The sequence below is a fragment of the Stegostoma tigrinum genome, chromosome 38 (assembly GCF_030684315.1).
Source record: "Stegostoma tigrinum isolate sSteTig4 chromosome 38, sSteTig4.hap1, whole genome shotgun sequence".
In the NCBI taxonomy this organism is placed as follows: domain Eukaryota; kingdom Metazoa; phylum Chordata; class Chondrichthyes; order Orectolobiformes; family Stegostomatidae; genus Stegostoma; species Stegostoma tigrinum.
Window position 1 is genome coordinate 6,486,081 of NC_081391.1, and position 20,198 is coordinate 6,506,278.

The following is a 20,198-nucleotide window of genomic DNA, read 5'->3' on the forward strand; positions in this document are numbered from 1 at the left end:
GATGGAATTGGATCGAGAGAGATATGTGCAAGGTGGAGGAGGGAGAGAGAGGCCAAGATGACGTGGTGGCTCCATTCTACAGAGTTGGCAGGGACAGAAGGGCCTGGCTGTTCATGGACTTTGGTCTTTCAAAGGTGGTAGGATACATTGAGGGAGTCGTAAAAGAAGTATGTAGAACACTGAGCACCAAATACAAAAACAACTAGATTATGCTAAACCTTTATAAAGCTCTGGGTAGGCCCCAGTGAGAGAATTGTGCCCTGAACTGGTCACATTTTAGGAAGGATGTGAGGGTTCCTGAGAGGTTAGATGTATCAGAATGGTTCCAGAGATGAGGGATTTTAGCTACGAGTTAGGGTGGAAACAATGGGACTGTTTTCCCGGGAACATCGGAGACCAAGGGGAAGTTCAGCGGAGGTGAACAATGTCAGGTCTCACTAAGGTAGATGAAGAAAAGCTGGCCCCGTTCACTGATGGTGCATGGATAGAACTGGGGAGGGGACACAGATTTAAGGTTTTGGAGAGAGATGTGGGGGTCAGATGGGAGGAAACATGTTTTCATGTAGAAAATGGTGATGATCTGGAACTTGGAGCCCACTAGACGCTGGAGTGGAGATGATGAATAATGTTTCATCTAGAAAGGAAATGGCGGACTTTTAGAGGAAGACGGTCACAGATGAGGCATGGAACTGAGTGAACTGGTGCTCAGGGAGTTAGCGAGGACCCGATGGGCCAAACAGCCTCTTTCAGTGCGGTAATTGACTCAATATAACTAACTGAATGAAAGACATCACTATTCCTTCAGTATTGGGTCAAAACTCTGGAAGTGGGTCTCCCTGCACCACACGGAGTGGAGCAGCCCACTTGGAGGGCAACTGGGCAATAAATGATGGCCCAGCCATTGATGCCCATATGCCCTGAATTAAGGTAATGGAGTGGCACGTTGTGAGGATGTAGTCTCGAGTACACACGCACATATATGTACCCTATCGCACTTTCACACGCCCATGTACAAACACAGCGCGTGCTGTGCACACTGCTCCGGGCTCGCTCCTACCTGTCATCCGGGTGCCAGTCACAAGAGAAGACGGGTCCGTTGTGAGCCGTGAACATCCTCTCGCATCGGTCTGGTCTCCGCATGTCCCACAGCTGCACGTTCCCATTCTCAAAGGTCGCAGCGAAGGTGAAGAAATCGCGGGCGCTGAAGTGGACATTGCGCACGCTCTCAGACTGACCTGCAGGAGGCAGTGCAGCACAGTAACATTACAAAGAAGTTCCGGCCTAACAGACAGGACCAGAGTTATACCTTCTGTCAACAACAGGAACGTGGGTGATGTGCCTATGAAATGGGGTCACCGTTGTGATATGGCCAATTTGTGCACAGCAAGCTCCCACAAATAGCACTTTGACAGTCACCACATCATCTGGTTTTAGTGACCAATGAACATTGGCCAGGGTCCCTTGAAGAAAGTTCCCTTGCCCCTGAGATCTTTCTCATTGACCTCAGACAGCAGAGAGTGTGAAAGACAGCACCTCCAACAGGGCTCTGTTGGTATTGCACTGACGATTGGTACAGCCTCCAGAGAGCTCACAAGTATAAACTAAAGAGTCATTTTGATTTATTCGACACTGCCCTTCCTCACTGTTGCTTTTCAGAAGCGTTTTGGGAGAGGTGGTGAAGAGAAATGGGGAGAATTTTTCAGAGCTTGGAGCACGGTCAAAAGATGGGGGGAGAAGTGATTGAAGAAGAGGAGGCTAAAGATGGTGGAACGTAGTGTTTTCAGATGGCAAGAGGGCTGGAGACAATTAGAGATAGGGTATTGAACAAAAGGGAAAGAATCAAGTCCTTCCTCAGAACAAGAGTTAGGGTAGGTTAATGAACACAACGAGTGAGGGGCAAAGGGAGCTTGGTTGAAGGGTCTAGGCCCGAAACATCAACCTTCCTGCTCCTCTGATGCTGCTTGGCCTGCTGTGTTCATCCAGCTCCACACCTTGTTGTCTCAGATTCTCCAGCATCTGCAGTTCCTACTTTATCTCTGGTACAAGAGTGACTGGGTGAGCTTTAGAGAAACAGTCCAGACAAGATAGCAGTAGAAGAGCAGGGTCTGGAGCTGGCACAGGCTTGGGCGAGGGTCCCAGCAGCCGACCATGCTGGGCACAGGAATATGCCACAGTGACTGTTCCTCCAGGAAGGTTAGGAGCCCAACCCAGGAGGTCAGACAAGAATCTGAGATTTTAAACAGTCAGCTTTAGGAATAATTGGCATGGGAACCGGAGTAGGGGAGAGCAGGGCAAAGTGGTAACAGCCCTGGACTAGCATTCCAGGTTAATGTTCTGGGGACATGGGTTCGAATCTCATTACGGTGGATGGAGTTTAGAATCAATTGGATTAATAAAATCTGGTATTGTGAGCTAGTCTCAGTGGCAGTGACCATTCTTAGGTTCACCCATGTCCTTTAGGGCCATCCTTGCCCGCTCTGCATGTGACTCCAGACTCAAAAATGATATGGTTGGCTTGTAATCACCATCTGAAATAGCCTGGCAAGCCATTCAGTTCAAGGGGCAATTAGGGATGGACTGGCACATACATCCCATGGAAGGAAGAAGGGGGATTTAAAACAAGAATGAACTTTGTGGTGGGCCAAGGACAATGGCCAATTATGAATCCTACATTTCTGCAAATATGGAGTACTCTCAGTAACTCCTCAGCAGCACGTCCATAAAAATAGGGACAGAATTAGGCCATTCAGCCCATCTCATCTGCTCCGCCATATGGTTCTCAATCTGATTCTTCTGCCTTTTCCCCATAACCCTTGATCTCCTTACTACAGGTAGTTCTCCTATTATGGGATAGTTGCGTTCTTGCATGACCTTGCACTGTAGAAAACCGAAGCAGAAAATTGCGTAATGGGGAAATCGCCAGAGGAAAGACATTATACCTGTACAACAGAAAGTTTGCATTGGCCAAACAGTGTCCACTATTTATCAGTCACGTTACAGCCTATTTGTGCTAATGAAACATGCATTATACTAAAACTACCTGTAATCAAGAACCTATCTATCTCTGTCATGAAGATATTCAATGACAAGGCCTCCACAGTCTTCTGTAGCAATGAGTTCCACAGATTCCCCACCCTCTGGCTGAAGACTTTTTTTTCTCCATCATTCATTCGCAGGATGTGGGCATCTCTGGCTGGGCCAGAAGCATTGGCCATCCCTAACTGCCCAGAGGACAGTTGATAGTCAAGCACATTGCTGTGGGTCTGGAGTCACATGTAGGCCAGACCAGGTGAAAATGGAAGATTTCCTTCCCTGGCGGACATTGGTGAGCCAGGTGGGTTTTTATGACAATCAACAAAGGTTTCACGGTCATCAGTAGATTCTTAGTTCTAGACTTTTCTTTTAATTTGGATAAGTATGTGAATAAAAAAATCTTAGGAGGGATACGGGCCAAGCACAGGTAGGTGGGACTAGTTTATTTTGGAATAATGGATTGGTTGGACTGAAGGGTCTGTTTCCGTGCTGTATGATTCGATGATGGTGCCTCTAATTGGATTCAAATTCCTCCATCTGCCATGGTGGAGTTTGAATTCCTCCTCACCTCAGTTCTAAAGGGTCGTCCCTTCACCCTGAGGCTGTGGGCCCAGGGTCCCAGTCTCTTCTGCTGGTGCAGACGTTGTCTCTGCATCCACTTTATCCAGGCCTCTCGGTACCCTGGGAGTTTCAGTCAGACCATCCCTCAACCTTCCAAACTCTATCGGGCTCAGTCAGGCGCCTACCTGAAAAGGTGCAGACGGACTCCTTCCTCCTCAAGTCGAAGCACTTCATGGAGCCGTCCTGGGATCCACTCAGGAGGATGTGTACCTCCACAGGATGGAAACACACCTTGTTGACTGTGCGCTTGTGCTCCATGAAGAGTTGGTCCTGCTTGTTGCGGGATTGTTTGCCCAGGTTCCAGGTCACCACTGCCCCATTGGTGGCGGCCGTGGCCAGCAGATTGTCTTCCGCCTGGTGCCAGGCCACGTCAGCACAGCTGAGGTTGAGCGAAGGCTTGCGGCCTACCCGCAGGTTGGCCTTCTCGCACAGCTGCTCCTCCTCGATGGCGTAGACCTTGAAGATGTTGCGCCCGGCCACTGCCACCTGGGAGCCGTCACGGCAGACACTGATGGCGTTGGCGGGCGCGTCCAGGCTGCAGGACATGGTGCGCCCCCCGACGACGCTGCCGCCCAAAGCCGTGGCCATTCTTGCCATGGTGCCGGCGAGGGGGGCAGCTCACTCGGCCACCCGTGGCGTCCTCCAGCCACCGAGCCTGACTGTCGTGGCCGACAGCTGACGGTCATTGGCATGCATTACCATGATAACCGGGGCTCTGCAGGAGGATCAAAACATGTGGGTAACAGTGGCTCAGAACAAAGAAGATTGCAACCTCCCCTTCCCCCATCCTCTCCCCTCCAAGCTTACCCACCCAGGAATCCAGAATAGTGGTCATCTTCAATTTATTCATTCATAGGATGAGGGCATCGCTGGCCAGGCAGCATTTATTGCCCATCCCTAAATGCCCAGAGGACAGTTCAGAGTCGACCACATTACTGTGGGTCTGGAGTCACATGTAGGCCAGACCAGGTAAGGATGACAGTTTCCTTCCCTAAAAGGATATTAGTGAACCAGATGGGTTTTTCCAACATTCAACAATGGATTCATGGCCATCATTAGACTCTTAATTCCAGATATTTTATTGAATTCAAATTCTGCCACGACAGCATTCGAACCCAGGTCCCCAGAGCATTACCTGGGTCTCTGGATTCACAGCCATCGCCTCCCCAGTAACAGCAAACCTAGCTCAGTGGTAACTTTCAGGGCCCTTTTGGCTTGGAGTGTATTGGCGGCTGCATTCCAGCTTTCTCCACGGAATCTTTCCTGAGATGTGGGTATCACTGGCAAGTCCAGCACTTATTGCCCACCCCTTATTGTGTTTGAGAAGGTGGTCCACAGTGCAGTTAGGGAGGGAGTTCCAGGCTTCTGCCCCAGTGACAGTGAAGGAACAGTGATATATTTCCATGTCAGGATGGAGGGGATAGGGTGTGGTTTGAAGGGGAACTTACAACTGGTGGTGTTCCCATGTATCTGCTGCCCTTGTCTTTCTGGATGGGTTTGGAAGGTGCTAATGAGCCTGGGTGAATTTATGCACAGGATCTTGCAGATGCTACACACACTGCTGCTACTGAGCATCGGTGGTGGAGGGAGTGAATGCTGGGGTGGTGGATGTGGTGCCAATCAAGTGGGCCGGATAATCTCAAGCTTCTTGAGTGTTGTTGGAGCTGCACCCATCCAGGAAAGTGGGGAGTATTCCATCAGATTCCTGACTTGGTGGACAGGCTTTGGAGAGCCAGGAGGTGGGTTCCTCGCTGCAGGATTCCCAGCCTCTGATCTGCTCTTGTGGGCCACAGTATGGATATGGCTGGTTGATTCTCATTGCTGGTTCTTGGTACAACTCGATGTTAACAGTGGGGTATTCACTGCTGGATTGATGCCTTTCAATGAAAAGCAGAGATGGTCATTGCCTGGCATCTAGGTGGCATGAATGTTTCTTGCAACCTCATCCAGAATGTTGCCCGGGTTCTTGTTGCATACGGGCCACTGTCATGATCCAGATGGCAGAAAGGTCCAAGGTTCCTTTTTAGCCCCGCCCCTCTACTGTCATGACCAATTGAAACCTTTGCTACAAACTCCTCCCCTGCTGCTAGGCAGAATTGAATGTAATATTTTGGAACAACCAATTGTAGCTCCCTTGCCTGTAGCCCTGAATGTTACAACATTCACCAAGTGCTGATTGCTACAGCACATACTGACACAACAGAACAAGAAATTCCCTACAACAAGGGCTGCTTTAGGATCTGAGAAACCACCAATCGTTCTGAACATTAGACAGCAATGGACAAATGTACTCACTTCTGGCCTGACCATTCCTTTAAAAAAAATTGTCCATGGGATACAGGTGTTGCTGGCTTCGCCAGGATTTATTGTCCATTCCTAATTGCCCAAAGGACAGTTAAAAATCAGCTACATTGCTGTGGGCCTGGAGTCACATGTGGACCAGACTGGGTAAAGATGGCAGATTTCCCTCCTAAAGGATGAGTGAGTTGTTACACCATGGACAGTAGGTTACAATCTGCCCAGGATCCATTACTGAACAATCCGCTCCAGAACAGATCAAACGATCATTCCTGCTGCCAGCGGGATCTTGCTGTGCACCTTTTGGCTGTAAGGTTTGCCCTAAGGTGACTGTATTTTTAAAGTAAATGACTGAGCCATGAGGTGCCGGCTGCGAGAGTGGAAGGACACTATGCAAATGTGAGAGGTGAGATTATTTCCAACAGAGCTTGGTGCTGTGATTCAGATTGTTCTGCATGAAGGAGCAGATACAATGGATAAATTCCCGCAAAATGGAACATTTCTCTAGGTTGCAGACTGGGCTGGAACTAATCTGAGGGGTTTTCTTCTAAGAGCGGGTGCTAGGTTGATGGACTGAATGGCCTACTGTACTATATCAGCCTGCATTGCTTTCTCGAACTGTAGCTGTGAGGAATCACTGAGCTCCAACTCAGTTTCTGTCTCTCACACAGTGGGGTTGGGGCGGAGGGTTGGTGGGAGTCAGGGAGTGGGGGAGTGGGGATCCGGCAGACTCATGGGAAAGCCAAGTCCAAGCCATGAGTCAGATTCTTACAGCTGTTCCATCTAGATAATTGAGTTCCCCTTCCTAATTATAGAGCTGTGAAACTAAACACTGAAGTAATAAGGGCGTGGACAAAAATAGAGGCTGTTTTCGTGAACAGCTCAATCAGCTGCTTCTCCAATACTCTCCCCTTCGAGCTAGAGCTGTCCCTGAAGGGTCTGTGATCTCCTGTACCCCTCCCTCACAGAGCCAGCAAAACCAGTCCTGATAAACTTTTGAAGTCATTTCAGTTTTAGTAATATCAATTTCATATTAATACATTCAGTACTTTACCAATTCTATAATTTGGTCAGAAACTTATTCTGCAATCCAAGATAGTGTTGGAACATGGCAACATTACTCATTTTTCACTGCACCTAGGTTTAAATAAATCTACAACGAACTTCAGATTTCTTCTTTGCTGGGGCTGTTATTTTCCGTTTTAATTTATTCCTGTATGGGTGAGGGCAGCTTGTGCTTCACATCCTTAATTGTCTTTGAACTAAACATTTCAAGAGGCATTCAAGAGTTGACCATTTTGTTGTGGGTCTCGAGTCACTTGGAGCACAGACTGGATAAGGATATCAGATTCTGTTCTCTAAAATGGCACCAGTGAACCTGACTGAGTTAGTACAATTTGTAATTGAGATTAATGTTTTTTTCCTTTGTGAATTGAACTTAAATTGCTCTAGTTGCCATGGTGGGATTCGAACTCACATCCCCAAAGCTTTAGCCAGTGCCCTTGATGCGAGCGAAACGACCACTGTGCTGACCCTTATGAACTTTGTGAGCTCAGAGTTTTGGTCAGAGGCTTTTCTTATCAACAACAACAACTTCTGTTTGTATAGCATCATGGGAACCAAACTAGCCCCAAGCCACATCAGGCAATATCAGAGATAACACAGTGTAGAGCCGGACGAACACAGCAGACTGAGCAGCATCAGAGGAGCGGGAAAACTGACATTTCAAGCCTAGACCCTTCTACAGAAAAAGGGTCTGAAGAAGGGTCTAGGCCTGAAACATCAGCTTTCCTGCTCCTCTGATGCTGTTTGACCTGCTGTGTTCATCCAGCTCAACACCTTGTTATCTCAGATTCTCCAGCGTCTGCAGATCCTACTATCTCTGGTAACATTAGGTCAGGTGACTGGAAGCCTGAGCAAATTGTAAGTTTAAAGGAGGAAAGAGACAAAAAGGTTTCAGGGAAGGAATCCCAGACCTTGGGGCCTGACAAGCTGAAGGAGTGGCTGCCAATCACAGAGGGATAGAGAAGGGACTTACTCGAGGAAATGGTTCTTAAAGAGTTAAGTTTAGAGATGGCAACGAGCTCCACCCAATCCGATGACATCATACAGTTTTGGCTAGGAAAACGGTAAGTATTTCTGGGTCTTGAAGGGACAGAGGTCTCTCAGTTGTCTTAGTAACAATGTCTAACTGGCCAATCCAACTTGTAGATAGTTCTTGTTATTCAATATACTACCTCTCATTCGGAAAAAAGGCCTCTTCTTCTTAAGGCTCCCCAGCAGTAGTTTCTCTACCACTTTAAGTCACTTCTTTTATTCATTCATAGGAATTTGGTATTGCTGGATCCCTAACTGCCGACATTACAATTGCCCCCAGGGGGTAGTTACCAGTCAATAACATTGCTGTGGGTCTGGGGTCAAATGTAGCCCCAGGTAAGGATGGCAGTTTTCTTCCCTAAAGAACATTAGTGAAGCAGATGCATTTTTAACAACAATTAACTCACAGTTGTCACTAGACTTCTAACGCTAAATTTTACTGAATTCAAATTCTGCTATCTGCAGCATTGCGATTTGAACCTTGGACCCTCAAAATAATGACTAATCCAGCCACAATACCACTGTGCTCCCACCTCCTGCAGGCCCTGAGACCCAGTCTAAGGGATGAGGACAGGTAGCAACATTCTTCCACTCTGAAATACCACACAAGGTCACACAGAGCCTTGTAAAGCTAGAGGAGGTCATCAGCGGTGGGTGGCACCTATGAGAATAGCAATGCTGCAATGAATCCCAACAGTGTGGAAGCAGGCCAATCAGCCCATCAAGTCAACATTGACCCTCCAAAGAGCATCCCACCCAGACCACCCCACTATCCTTGAAACCCACACAGACACAGGAAGAATGTACAAACTCCACACAGACAATTGCCCAAGGCTGGAATCAAACCCAGGTCCTTAGCACCGTGAGGCAGCGGTGATAACCGCTGAGCAACCGTGCTGATTTTCAACACAGCCGTGATCCAGGTTGTGCTGCTTGAAGGGACAGTGAAGCAGATTTCACAGGAGGTTTTATTGGATAAATTCCTGCAAAAAGGAACATTTCTCAGTGTTGCAGGGAAAGAGCAGCAGGTGTGTGACTAATTGCAGAGGGCTTTTACAAACAGTGGGTGCAGGGTTCATTGGCTGAATGGGTTGGGTGACATGGTGGCTCAGCGGGTAACTGTCTGTGTGGGGTTTACACATTCTCCCCGTGTCTGTGTGTGTTCCCTCCGGGCGCTCCGGTTTCCTCCCACAGTCGAGAGGTGTGCAGATTGTTGGATTGGCCGTGCTAAATTGCCCGTAGTGCCCAGGAATGTGCAGGCTGGGTGCATTAATCATGGGAAATGCAGGATTACAAGGATTTGGTAGGGGGCTGGGTGTGGGTGGAATGGTGTTTGGTGGCTCGGTGTGGACTTGTTGGGCCAAATGGCCTGCTTCCACACTGTAGGGATTCTATGAATGGCTTCCTTCTGTGCTGTATCAGCCTGTGCTGCTAATCTATCTTGAACTGTAGGCAGGGACAACACTGTGGAATGTAGCAAACAGGGATGTTTGCTGGGGAGTTGGTAAATAGTGACCACATGAATGTGGATGAAGAATGGAATTTCATATCTGGCTCATCGCCCATTCTCTGGGATGCAGAATGAAGTAAGATGTAAAGGTAACAGATTGAGTTTCATAAATCAATGTGTTACAGGGTGATGGACTGAACTACACAGGACAAAGTAATCCCCAGTTTCTCAACCTCAGAATTAACAGAGGCCATCCCAGGGGAACACTACATTCAGTCCCTGGGCTGAGAAAAAGGAGGTGACCCAGAGTTTCAGCTTATCTCGCTAACCCCCACAACCTAATCAGACTAAATGTAACATCCCCAGCACGACTGAGCAGAAAGGGAGGGAAAATGTGGCACCAATTTCTACATTCTTTCCTGCCTAGCCCCATGCAAAATCACAGTGATTTCGGCTCCAGTGACACATTGGAGAAGGAACTAGAAAGGGGAAGGTCACACAAGGCAGTTCCATTTCTTCCACCTCCACAGAAAACCCAGCGAAACATGCAAACCTCAAGCTGGTAACCAGAAAGAGGGTCGTAATCCCAAGCTCGTGTGATCATAACCCATGGTAATCCCAATAAATCCACTTGGGAAACCAAAGAGAACAGGACAAGACCTGTGATTTTTCTTCTAGAGCTGTCTTACTGTGTAGATCCTAGAAAGAGATTTAAGAAGCTAACCTGAGAAATTATGAGCAGGAGTAGGCCATTGAGCCCTTTGAACTGATCTCCCCTCCAACGTGAGCACTTTCCTGTTTATCCCTATATTCCATCATTCTGTTGGTGTCCAAATGGCTATTAATTTCAACTCAACAAATCAGCAGCCACAGCAGTCTGGGATATTGAATTCTTCAAAGTTCACAACTGTGTGAAAACATTCCCTCCTCATCTCAGATAACAAAGTGTGAAACTGGATGAACACAGCAGGCCAAGCAGCATCTCAGGAACACAAAAGCTGACATTTCGGACCTAGACCCTTCATCAGAGAGCCTGGTCTAGGCCCGAAATGTCAGCTTTTGTGCTCCTGAGATGCTGCTTGGCCTGCTGTGTTCATCCAGCCCCACACTTTGTTATCTTGGATTCTCCAGCATCTGCAGTTCCCATTATCACCCTCCTCATCTCAGTTGGCCTGTTTCAATTGGATAGATTAATACCTGGAATGAGTGGTCTGTCTTTTGAGGAAAGGTTGGACAGACTGGGCTTATATCACTGGAGCTTAGAAGGAGGATGGGCGATTTGATTGAAGTGGTTAAAATCTTGAATGGTGTTGACAAGAGGACGTGGAATTGATGTTCAGTCTTGAGGGGAAACCCCAAACTGGAGGACACTTTTTAAAGTTGGGGTGGGTCGCCCTTTAGGACAGGGACAAAGGAAATTTTTTTGCTTGGAGGTGGTGTCACTGAATATTTTTAGTGTGGAGTTAGTGTTTCATGATCAGAAATGGGTCGAACCGCCTCTATCTGTACTGTAATGCATTGACTCTGTATAAACACTTCAATGAGAAGAGAACCAAAGGTTTTTGTGGAATAGGTGGAAATGTGGAATTGAAAACACCAACAGCGATGAATGGGGCACTGTAGGCTTGAAGTTCTAAATGGGGTATTTCTGCTCCAAATTTGTATATAAATGTGACAAACTGTATTTACATTGTGGGTTCCAAGGGTCTTCCAAGTGAAGTGAATGGATTGTTTTTCTCTACTCGTTGTCTCCCTCTCTGTCTCGCTCTCTCTCTCTCTCTCTCTCTCTCCCGCCACCATCTTTTTCTCTCTTGGTCATCTATTCCTCCCTCTGCCTATCCTCCTGAGGGTTTTTCTGGTTACCGGGAAGATCTGGAACCTTTCTAAGAAGGAAGGTACTATAACCCAGTCCAGACCAAAACCTGAGATCCCTCGGAGGCCCCACGTGGGGTCCTGACACACCCCGTTCTCTGAGAAACCCTGCCATGGGAAGATTAAAAGTTTGAGAATTGTAAAACTGAGCTGTCGCTCGGCCGACCTCAGCTGTGGGTGGGTGAATGCAGCGGGTGATGGGGAATGGGAGTTACTGTGAGCTAAGGCACAGAAGAACAAAGCAGAGAAGTCCTGGGGCCAGATCAGTCAATGTTCTGTCCAGTGTAACTGGTCAACTTCAGGAATTAGGGCAGGAACGGGGCTGGGGTCAGGTACAGGAGTTGGGGGGCAGGAATAGATATGCGGGGAGGGGACAAGAGAGCAGGGGCAGGTCGGGGGGGCAGGTACAGAGATTGGGGGGTTGGTACGGGGAGTGGGGGGGATGACAGGTGCAGGGAGGTGGGGTGTCAGGTGCAGGGAGTGGGTGTGGCAGGTGCAGGGGAGGGGTCGGTACCATTTTAAAGAGAGGAAGGGGGAGAGAGACACACACAAATTCCTGAATTCAGTAACCCAGCGTTGAACCTGACTAAACAGAGAGGATTTGACTTTATGGGAGACAAATGCTGGAAGAACACAGCAGGCCTGGCAGCATTTGGAAGACAAGAGCAGTCAAAATGTTTCTAAAGAAGCTTGGGAACCGCTTTGCAGAACACCTCCGCTCCGTTCGCAGTAAACAACTGCACCTCCCAGTCGCAAACCATTTCCACTCCCCCTCCCATTCTTTAGATGACATGTCCATCATGGGCCTCCTGCAGTGCCACAATGATGCCGCCCGAAGGTTGCAGGAACAGCAACTCATATTCCGCTTGGGAACCCTGCAGCCCAATGGTAGCAATGTGGACTTCACCAGCTTCAAAATCTCCCCTTCCCCTACTGCATCCCTAAACCAGCCCAGTTCGTCCCCTCCCCCCACTGCACCATACAACCAGCCCAGCTCTTCCCCTCCACCCACTGCATCCCAAAACCAGTCCAGCCTGTCTCTGCCTCCCTAACCTGTTCTTCCTCTCACCCATCCCTTCCTCCCACCTCAAGCCGCACCTCCATCTCCTACCTACTAACCTCATCCCACCTCCTTGACCTGTCCGTCTTCCCTGGACTGACCTATCCCCTCCCTACCTCCCCACCTATACTCTCCTCTCCACCTATCTTCTTTACTCTCCATCTACAGTCCGCCTCCCCCTCTCCCTATTTATTCCAGAACCCTCACCCCATCCCCCTCTGTGATGAAGGGTCTAGGCCCGAAACGTCAGCTTTTGTGCTCCTGAGATGCTGCTGGGCCTGCTGTGTTCATCCAGCCTCACATTTTATTATCTTGGATTCACCAGCATCTGCAGTTCCCATTATCACTTATACCTGAAATATTGACTGCTCCTTTACTCCAGATGCTGCCTGGCCTGCTGTGCTCTTCCAGCCTCCTGTCTGTCCACCAAGGATTCCAGAATCTGCCGTTTTTTTGTCTACCCAGGATTTGACTTCAGACTGGGGTACACTCCTGATACTGCCCTCCCACCAACATGGCACCGCCAACCACCCCCCTACACACAGATACACACACACACACACACACGCACATCCACACACACACACACACACACACACACACGCACACACACACACACACACACACATACACAGATGCACACACACATACACTGACACACACACACACACACATCCACTCACACACACGCACATCCACGCACACACGTGCACACACACACATGCACATCCACTCACACACATGCACATCCACGCGCACACACACATACACAGATACACACACACATACACACAGACAGACACACACATATGCACATACACACGCACACGCCTGCGCGCGCACACACATACACACACACAAACACACACACATACATACACACACACACGCACACACATATGCACGTGCGCGCGCGCACACACACACACACACACACACACACACACACACACACACACACACACACACACACACACACACACAATAAATAAACGTGAGGCCACACTGCAGGCCATACAATAAACCAGCCAGGAGTACCGACCCCACTGGTTAGCTGTGTGATGTGGCTGAGAGCTAGAACAAAGAGAAGCTTTATTCTGCACTGTGCACTGTCAAAAAGCTTCACCTAAAAACCGCCGCTCAGCTGGGGAGTAGACACCATACCTCCTGCTCCTGAAGAGTCGGGCAGACCACCAGAGCTCCTCACTGTCACCGCCCAGTCTGCAATACAAATGCAATGCTCCTTTCGAACAGGCTGCACAATCTCACACTGCCTCAGCATTGCTCACACCCAGCAGTCTGCCCTCTCTTCCCATTGGCAGGCTGCCAGTGCTAATCCTTGCACAGGCTGCTCTGCTCCTTCCCAGCACAGCCTCACACATCACTGATGGGCTTTAAGCCGGCTGCAGAGCTGGGACAGGCCAGGCCAATCCGAGTGTCCACAGACTGAAGTGAATAGGCAGTCGCTGCCGGCCCCAGTCTTCGGGACTGAGGCTTCAGATTTCAGATGGAGTCACAGCAAACAGCAGCAGCAGCAAGAGGCTGCCACACCATCAAGAAAGGAGAGACTAATTCAACCCCAAACCAGGCCATTCCGTCCATCGTTTCCAGTGCAAGCCCTTCGAAAGGGCTACGCTACCCTTTCCCACCCTTCGTGTTTACATACACATCTCCCTCGAATCTGCTTCCTCCTCTCTCTTTCAGCCAGAACATAGCAACGCTTTGTGGTTTGTTTTTAAATAACTCCTACACTTTTTACCACACAACCAGCCAGGGCTGCACCCACTCCCATACCTCCCTCCTCTCCTTGTACCTGCCCCTCCCTATACCCCAAACATCCCCCACTTGCTGTACCTGCCCCTCCCTATACCCCAAACATCCCCCACTCGCTGTAACTGCCCCTCCCTATACCCCAAACGTCCCCCACTCGCTGTACCTGCCCCTCCCTATACCCCAAACATCCCCCACTCGCTGTACCTGCCCCTCCCTATACCCCAAACGTCCCCCACTCGCTGTACCTGCCCCTCCCTATACCCCAAACGTCCCCCACTCGCTGTACCTGCCCCTCCCTATACCCCAAACGTCCCCCACTCGCTGTACCTGCCCCTCCCTATACCCCAAACGTCCCCCACTCGCTGTACCTGCCCCTCCCTATACCCCAAACGTCCCCCACTCGCTGTACCTGCCCCTCCCTATACCCCAAACGTCCCCCACTCGCTGTACCTGCCCGTCCCTATACCCCAAACGTCCCCCACTCGCTGTACCTGCCCCTCCCTATACCCCAAACGTCCCCCACTCGCTGTACCTGCCCCTCCCTATACCCCATACGTCCCCCCACTCGCTGTACCTGCCCCTCCCTGTACCCCAAATGTCCCCCACTCGCTGTACCTCCCCTCCCTATACCCCAAATGTCCCCCCACTTGCTGTACCTGCCCCTTCCCATACCCCAAATGTCCCCCCACTCCCAGTACCTGCTCCCCATTCCCAGTACTTGCTCCCCATTCCCTGTTCTTCCCCTTTCTATACCCCATACCTGCCCCCCCACTCCATCTACGTGCCCCTCTCCATACCCCATACTTCCCTCCTCTCCTTGTACCTGCCCCTCCCCATACCCCATATCTGCCCCAACGCCTTATAACAGTCCCTCCTTGACATACCTGTCCCCCCATTCCCCGTACCTGCCCCCCACTCCCTGTACCTGCCCCCCAATCCCTGTACCTGCCCCCCACTCCCTGTATCTGCCCCCCCACTCCCTGTACCTGCTACCTCACTCTTACCTGCCCCCAGTTCTCATATTTGACTCCAGTCTTTGTACCTGCCCCCAATTCCCCATACCAGCCCCTACTCCCCACCCCCATTCCCCCATCCCTCTCACTTCCCATCCTGCCCCCACACCCTGTGCCTGCACACCTACGACCCCAAGAGATACCCCTCTTCCATCGGGCAGAAGACGTACAGTTTGTAAGTACACACACCAACAGATTCAAGAACAGCTTCTTCCCTCAGGTTATTGGCGTGCTGAATGGACATTTCGAGTTTTGCATTTAGCGTTGCAGCTGTAACATTGCATTCCTCGCTCTGCTCTATTACCCTAACGCACCTTGTACGGTAGGATCTGCCTGTATCGCACACAAAACAAAACGTTTCACTGTACCTAGGTACGTACGACAATAATAAATCAAATCAAATCAAGGAGCACAGGTTGATGTTGACCAGTTTCTTTCACCAATAATCATAAAGCTGTGTGCTCTGGTCACTGAACAGTCCCCATCCTGCCACCCACTGGAAACTGTTCCCCCCTCCCTACCCCTGTCAAAACTACTCACCATCTCTAATCAATCTCCCCTTAACCTCCCCTGCTCAAAGGAGATCAATACCATCAATTCCCTAATTCTTCAACCATGGCACCATTCTGGTAAATCTCCTAGCTCCTTCCCAAAGTGTGGTGCCCAGAATTAGGTGCTTGGTTGAGTTAGGGTGTCTGGGACTACTCTGGACCCTGTGATTTCTATTCTTGCTTCTGGTTGAAGTGCCCTATTTCTCATTGAATCATAGAATCCCTACAGTGTAGAAGCAGGCCAGTTGGCCCATCAAGTCCTCACCAACCTTCCAGAGAGCATCCCAACCAGACTCCCCCCTTCACCCAATCCCTGTAACCCTGCATTTTCCACGGCCAATCCACGCTAACCTGCACATATTTGGACTGTGGAAGGAAACCGGAGCACCCGGAGGAAAGTCACGCAGGCACGGGGGTAATGTGCAAACTCCACACAGACAATCTCCTGAGGATAAAATCAAACCCGTGTTCCTGTTGCTGTAATCCATTTTCAAATAGATTAGTAATTACCATCCCAAAGCCTCCAAATTATAATGTTTCACAGAAATTTAAATCTACTGATAAAAGATCTCCAAACTATTCACTGGAAGAATACTTAAAACCTAAGGGGGAAATGGTACGATTGATAGATGAGCAAGTGGACTGTGACCAGAAAGATCCCGAAGGACAGCACTGACCAACAGACTGGGTAGGTGTGAAATCTCAAACAAACGCAGCAACTGCTGTTGGACTGAATGCTTACTTGGCCATTGCAGAGGGCAGTTTAAGACACAGCCACATTGCTGTGGGCCTGGAGTCACATGTAGGCCAGACCAGATATGGAAACAGACTTCCTTCCCAAAAGGGCATGCATGAACCAGATGGATTTTTAAGACAATTGATGAGCGTTTCATAGTCATCATCAACGTTCAATTCTAGATTTTTAATTCACTGAGTTTAAATTTCATCAGAGAATTGAATCAGGACACTGGATCACGAGTGTTGGTGCGCCCTGGGACATGAGTGACGGTGATGGTGTGCCGTGGGACATGAGTGACGGTGATGGTGTGCCCTGGGACATGAGTGACGGTGATGGTGTGCCCTGGGACATGAGTGACGGTGATGGTGTGCCGTGGGACATGAGTGACTGTGATGGTGTGCTCTGGGACATGAGTGACGGTGATGGTGTGTCCTGGGATATGAGTGACGGTGATGGTGTGTCCTGGGATATGAGTGACGGTGATGGTGTGCCCTGGGATATGAGTGACGGTGATGGTGTGCTCTGGGATATGAGTGACGGTGATGGTGTGCTCTGGGACATGAGTGACGGTGATGGTGTGCCGTGGGACATGAGTGACGGTGATGGTGTGTCCTGGGATATGAGTGACGGTGATGGTGTGCTCTGGGACATGAGTGACGGTGATGGTGTGCCGTGGGACATGAGTGACTGTGATGGTGTGCTCTGGGACATGAGTGACGGTGATGGTGTGTCCTGGGATATGAGTGACGGTGATGGTGTGTCCTGGGATATGAGTGACGGTGATGGTGTGTCCTGGGATATGAGTGACGGTGATGGTGTGTCCTGGGATATGAGTGACGGTGATGGTGTGCCGTGGGACATGAGTGACGGTGATGGTGTGCCGTGGGACATGAGTGACGGTGATGGTGTGCTCTGGGACATGGGTGACGGTGATGGTGTGTCCTGGGATATGAGTGACGGTGATGGTGTGTCCTGGGATATGAGTGACGGTGATGGTGTGTCCTGGGATATGAGTGACGGTGATGGTGTGCCGTGGGACATGAGTGACGGTGATGGTGTGCCGTGGGACATGAGTGACGGTGATGGTGTGCTCTGGGACATGGGTGACTGTGATGGTGTGCCGTGGGACAGGTCGGAATGCCATGCTTCTAGGAATTCTTGTGCGTGTCTCTGTTTGGCTTGTCCCAGGATGGGTGTGTTGTCCCAATCAAAGTGGTGTCCTTCCTCATCTGTGTGTAAACTTAAAAGACCCTATACAGACAACAAGCAAAACGAACGTCGTCTACAAAATACCTTGCAAGAACTGTGACAAACACTGCATTGGACAAACTGGCAGAAAGCTAGCCACCAGGATACATGAACATCAACGAGCCACAAAACGACATGACCCACTATCACTCGTATCCTTACATACAGATGAGGAAGGACACCACTTTGATTGAGACAACACATCCATCCTAAGACAAGTCAAGCGGAGACATGCACGAGAATTCCTAGAAGCATGGCATTCCGACCGGAACTCCATCAACAAACACATTGATTTGGAGCCAATCTACCATCCCCTGAGAAAAAGAACAGGAAGTGACATCACCAATGCAGGAAATGACATCACCAACCCAAGGAAACCTAAACAGATAAATAGAAAGCAGGACATAACACCTGCACTTCACCGGAGGCTCACTGATGATGTTACCTAGAATGGTGACAAAACATCTGGGAACAAACCGGCAAGCTCAGTGAACCAGCTTACATCTCGAACACAATAAAGACCCACTCTATTGTGGACTGAGAGGAGGAGAGTGCTGTCTTGGAGGTGAAAGGAGGACATCGGGTTGGCTGTGCACCCTTGCAACCAGTGGATCTTAATGCTGGCTTCGGCCTAACGCTGGTTCAGGGGAGCAGCCAACCTGCAACGATGGCTGCGGCAAGTGCTCGTGCCCCAGATCAGGGGGTCCAGAACACCATTCGTGTTTCTGTAAAGAAGGTGGATGAAGGTGCACCTGTGGACCGCACCTTCTTTGTGAAGAGGGTCCTGTTGGACTGTTGTGGGTTTGCTGCTGCGGACATTTACTGCCTGCAGGATTTCCCTGGAGGAGGTTTTTACGATGTAACCTTCAGGAGTTCCAAGCTTTGCGAGCGCTTCCTGGAGGTTTTCAAGGAGAGAGGAGGTGAGGGCCCCCTCTCTGTATTGACCGCTGTCCCACTGTTTGTGATGCCAGCGCAGAGGAGCCGTATGGTGACTGTACACATGTACAACCCGCATGTGCCAGCAGTTGATGTCCTGACCTTCCTCGGAAGGTATGTGAAGGTGGAAGGGGACCTAACTGACATCATGGACCCCTTTGGCATCTGGACGAGTAAGAGGCAGGTCAAGGTGACGCTGAGGATGGGTGCGGACGGGAATGTCGTACACCCACCGTCCAGCTTCGTGATCGGCGGGAGCAGGGGCTACCTGACCTATGCAGGGCAACCTAAAGTCTGCCATGCCTGTGGTAGATCAGGTCACGTGGCGGCCGACTGCAAAGCCACCCTCTGCAGGAACTGCAGGGAGGAGGGACACCTTGCAAAGGATTGCCCACAAGAGAAAAGCTGCAACCTTTGCGGGGAAGTGGGCCACCTCTATAGGGCATGCCTGCGGCGGGGGACCACCTACGCCCAGGTCGCCGGCAGGAGCAATGCGGGGCCAGCCCCCCCGGAGGAGAGGAAGGCACCAGGGCCCAGCAAGGACCCCACTAATGTGCAGGAGGGCCAGGCCGTGCAGGAGGGCCCAGCCCCGCAGGATGGGCCCGAGGCCAGCAAAGCACCCCTGCAGGCTCCGATCCCCCCTGACAACCTGGAATCGATGGAGGCGGCGACAGGCGACCCAGGGGAGTGGACAACAGTCCGGAAAGCGAGGAGGAAGGTGCGTCGACGGGCCCAGGAACCGCAACCATCAGGCGGGAAGAGGCAGCTACAGGGGGGCTATAAGAGCTCCTCTGACGAGGGGGATTCGGAGAGGGCCCACCCGAAGCAGAAGTTAAAGATCTCGAGGGGGAAGGAAAGCAGCACCCCGCTTCCAGGTGACGGGAGGCGTCCTGAGGCTCCCTCCGACACCCAGTCAAGTGCCGCTGGAGCACTGGAGGGGCCCCCAGAACTTCCAGGCGGGAAGGAGGAAACAGCGCGTCCCCAGCCTGACCCGGAGCCGGACCCTCCTGCCTCTGCACCCCTGACGGGGGGATGCCACCCGGAAGACAGCACAGACGGTTTCCTGAGCCCAGAGAGCGTCCAGCAGTTAGCCCGGGCAATGGGCATGAAGGGACAGATGGAGGGGCTGGACCTTGGACTTGGGGAGGGTACTGCGGTCACTGCCCACAATGGGGGTACGAGTTGCGAGCATTAATGTGCGCAGCGTCAAGTCAACCGCAAGATGTGTGTCCACGTTGGCCTACCTGACCACCATCAAGGCGGACCTCCTGTTTCTGCAGGACTGCGGGATACCACACCTCGGCAGGTACGGTAAATGGTCCGGCGCCTGGACCTGTGGGCCTTCGATCTGGTCGGGGGGTAACGACTGTCGCTCCTCGGGCCTGGCTGTTCTGCTGCGGGGGCACAACTTCACCATCTCTCAAGTTCAGGAGGTGGTGGGGGGGCGCGAACTAGTGGCTGACATCACCTACAGGAACGCTCCCCTGAGGCTGATCAACGTGTACGC

At 50.7% G+C, this 20,198-nt stretch overlaps 1 protein-coding gene across 1 annotated transcript in view; it reads right to left on the reverse strand.

Moving 5' to 3' along the window:
- The window catches only part of LOC125447147 (GATOR complex protein WDR24-like), a 34,851-nt gene extending 20,793 nt beyond the window's left edge, over positions 1–14,058 (reverse strand). Inside the window, exons 1-3 of the mRNA XM_059640475.1 lie at positions 13,596–14,058; positions 3,780–4,369; positions 1,058–1,235 (exon numbers count right to left, since the gene is read on the reverse strand). Coding sequence (XP_059496458.1) covers positions 1,058–1,235; positions 3,780–4,251 — 650 coding nt within the window. The 5' untranslated portion in view covers positions 4,252–4,369; positions 13,596–14,058. The remainder of the gene's footprint in view (positions 1–1,057; positions 1,236–3,779; positions 4,370–13,595) is intronic.
- Positions 14,059–20,198: the final 6,140 nt, after the last annotated feature.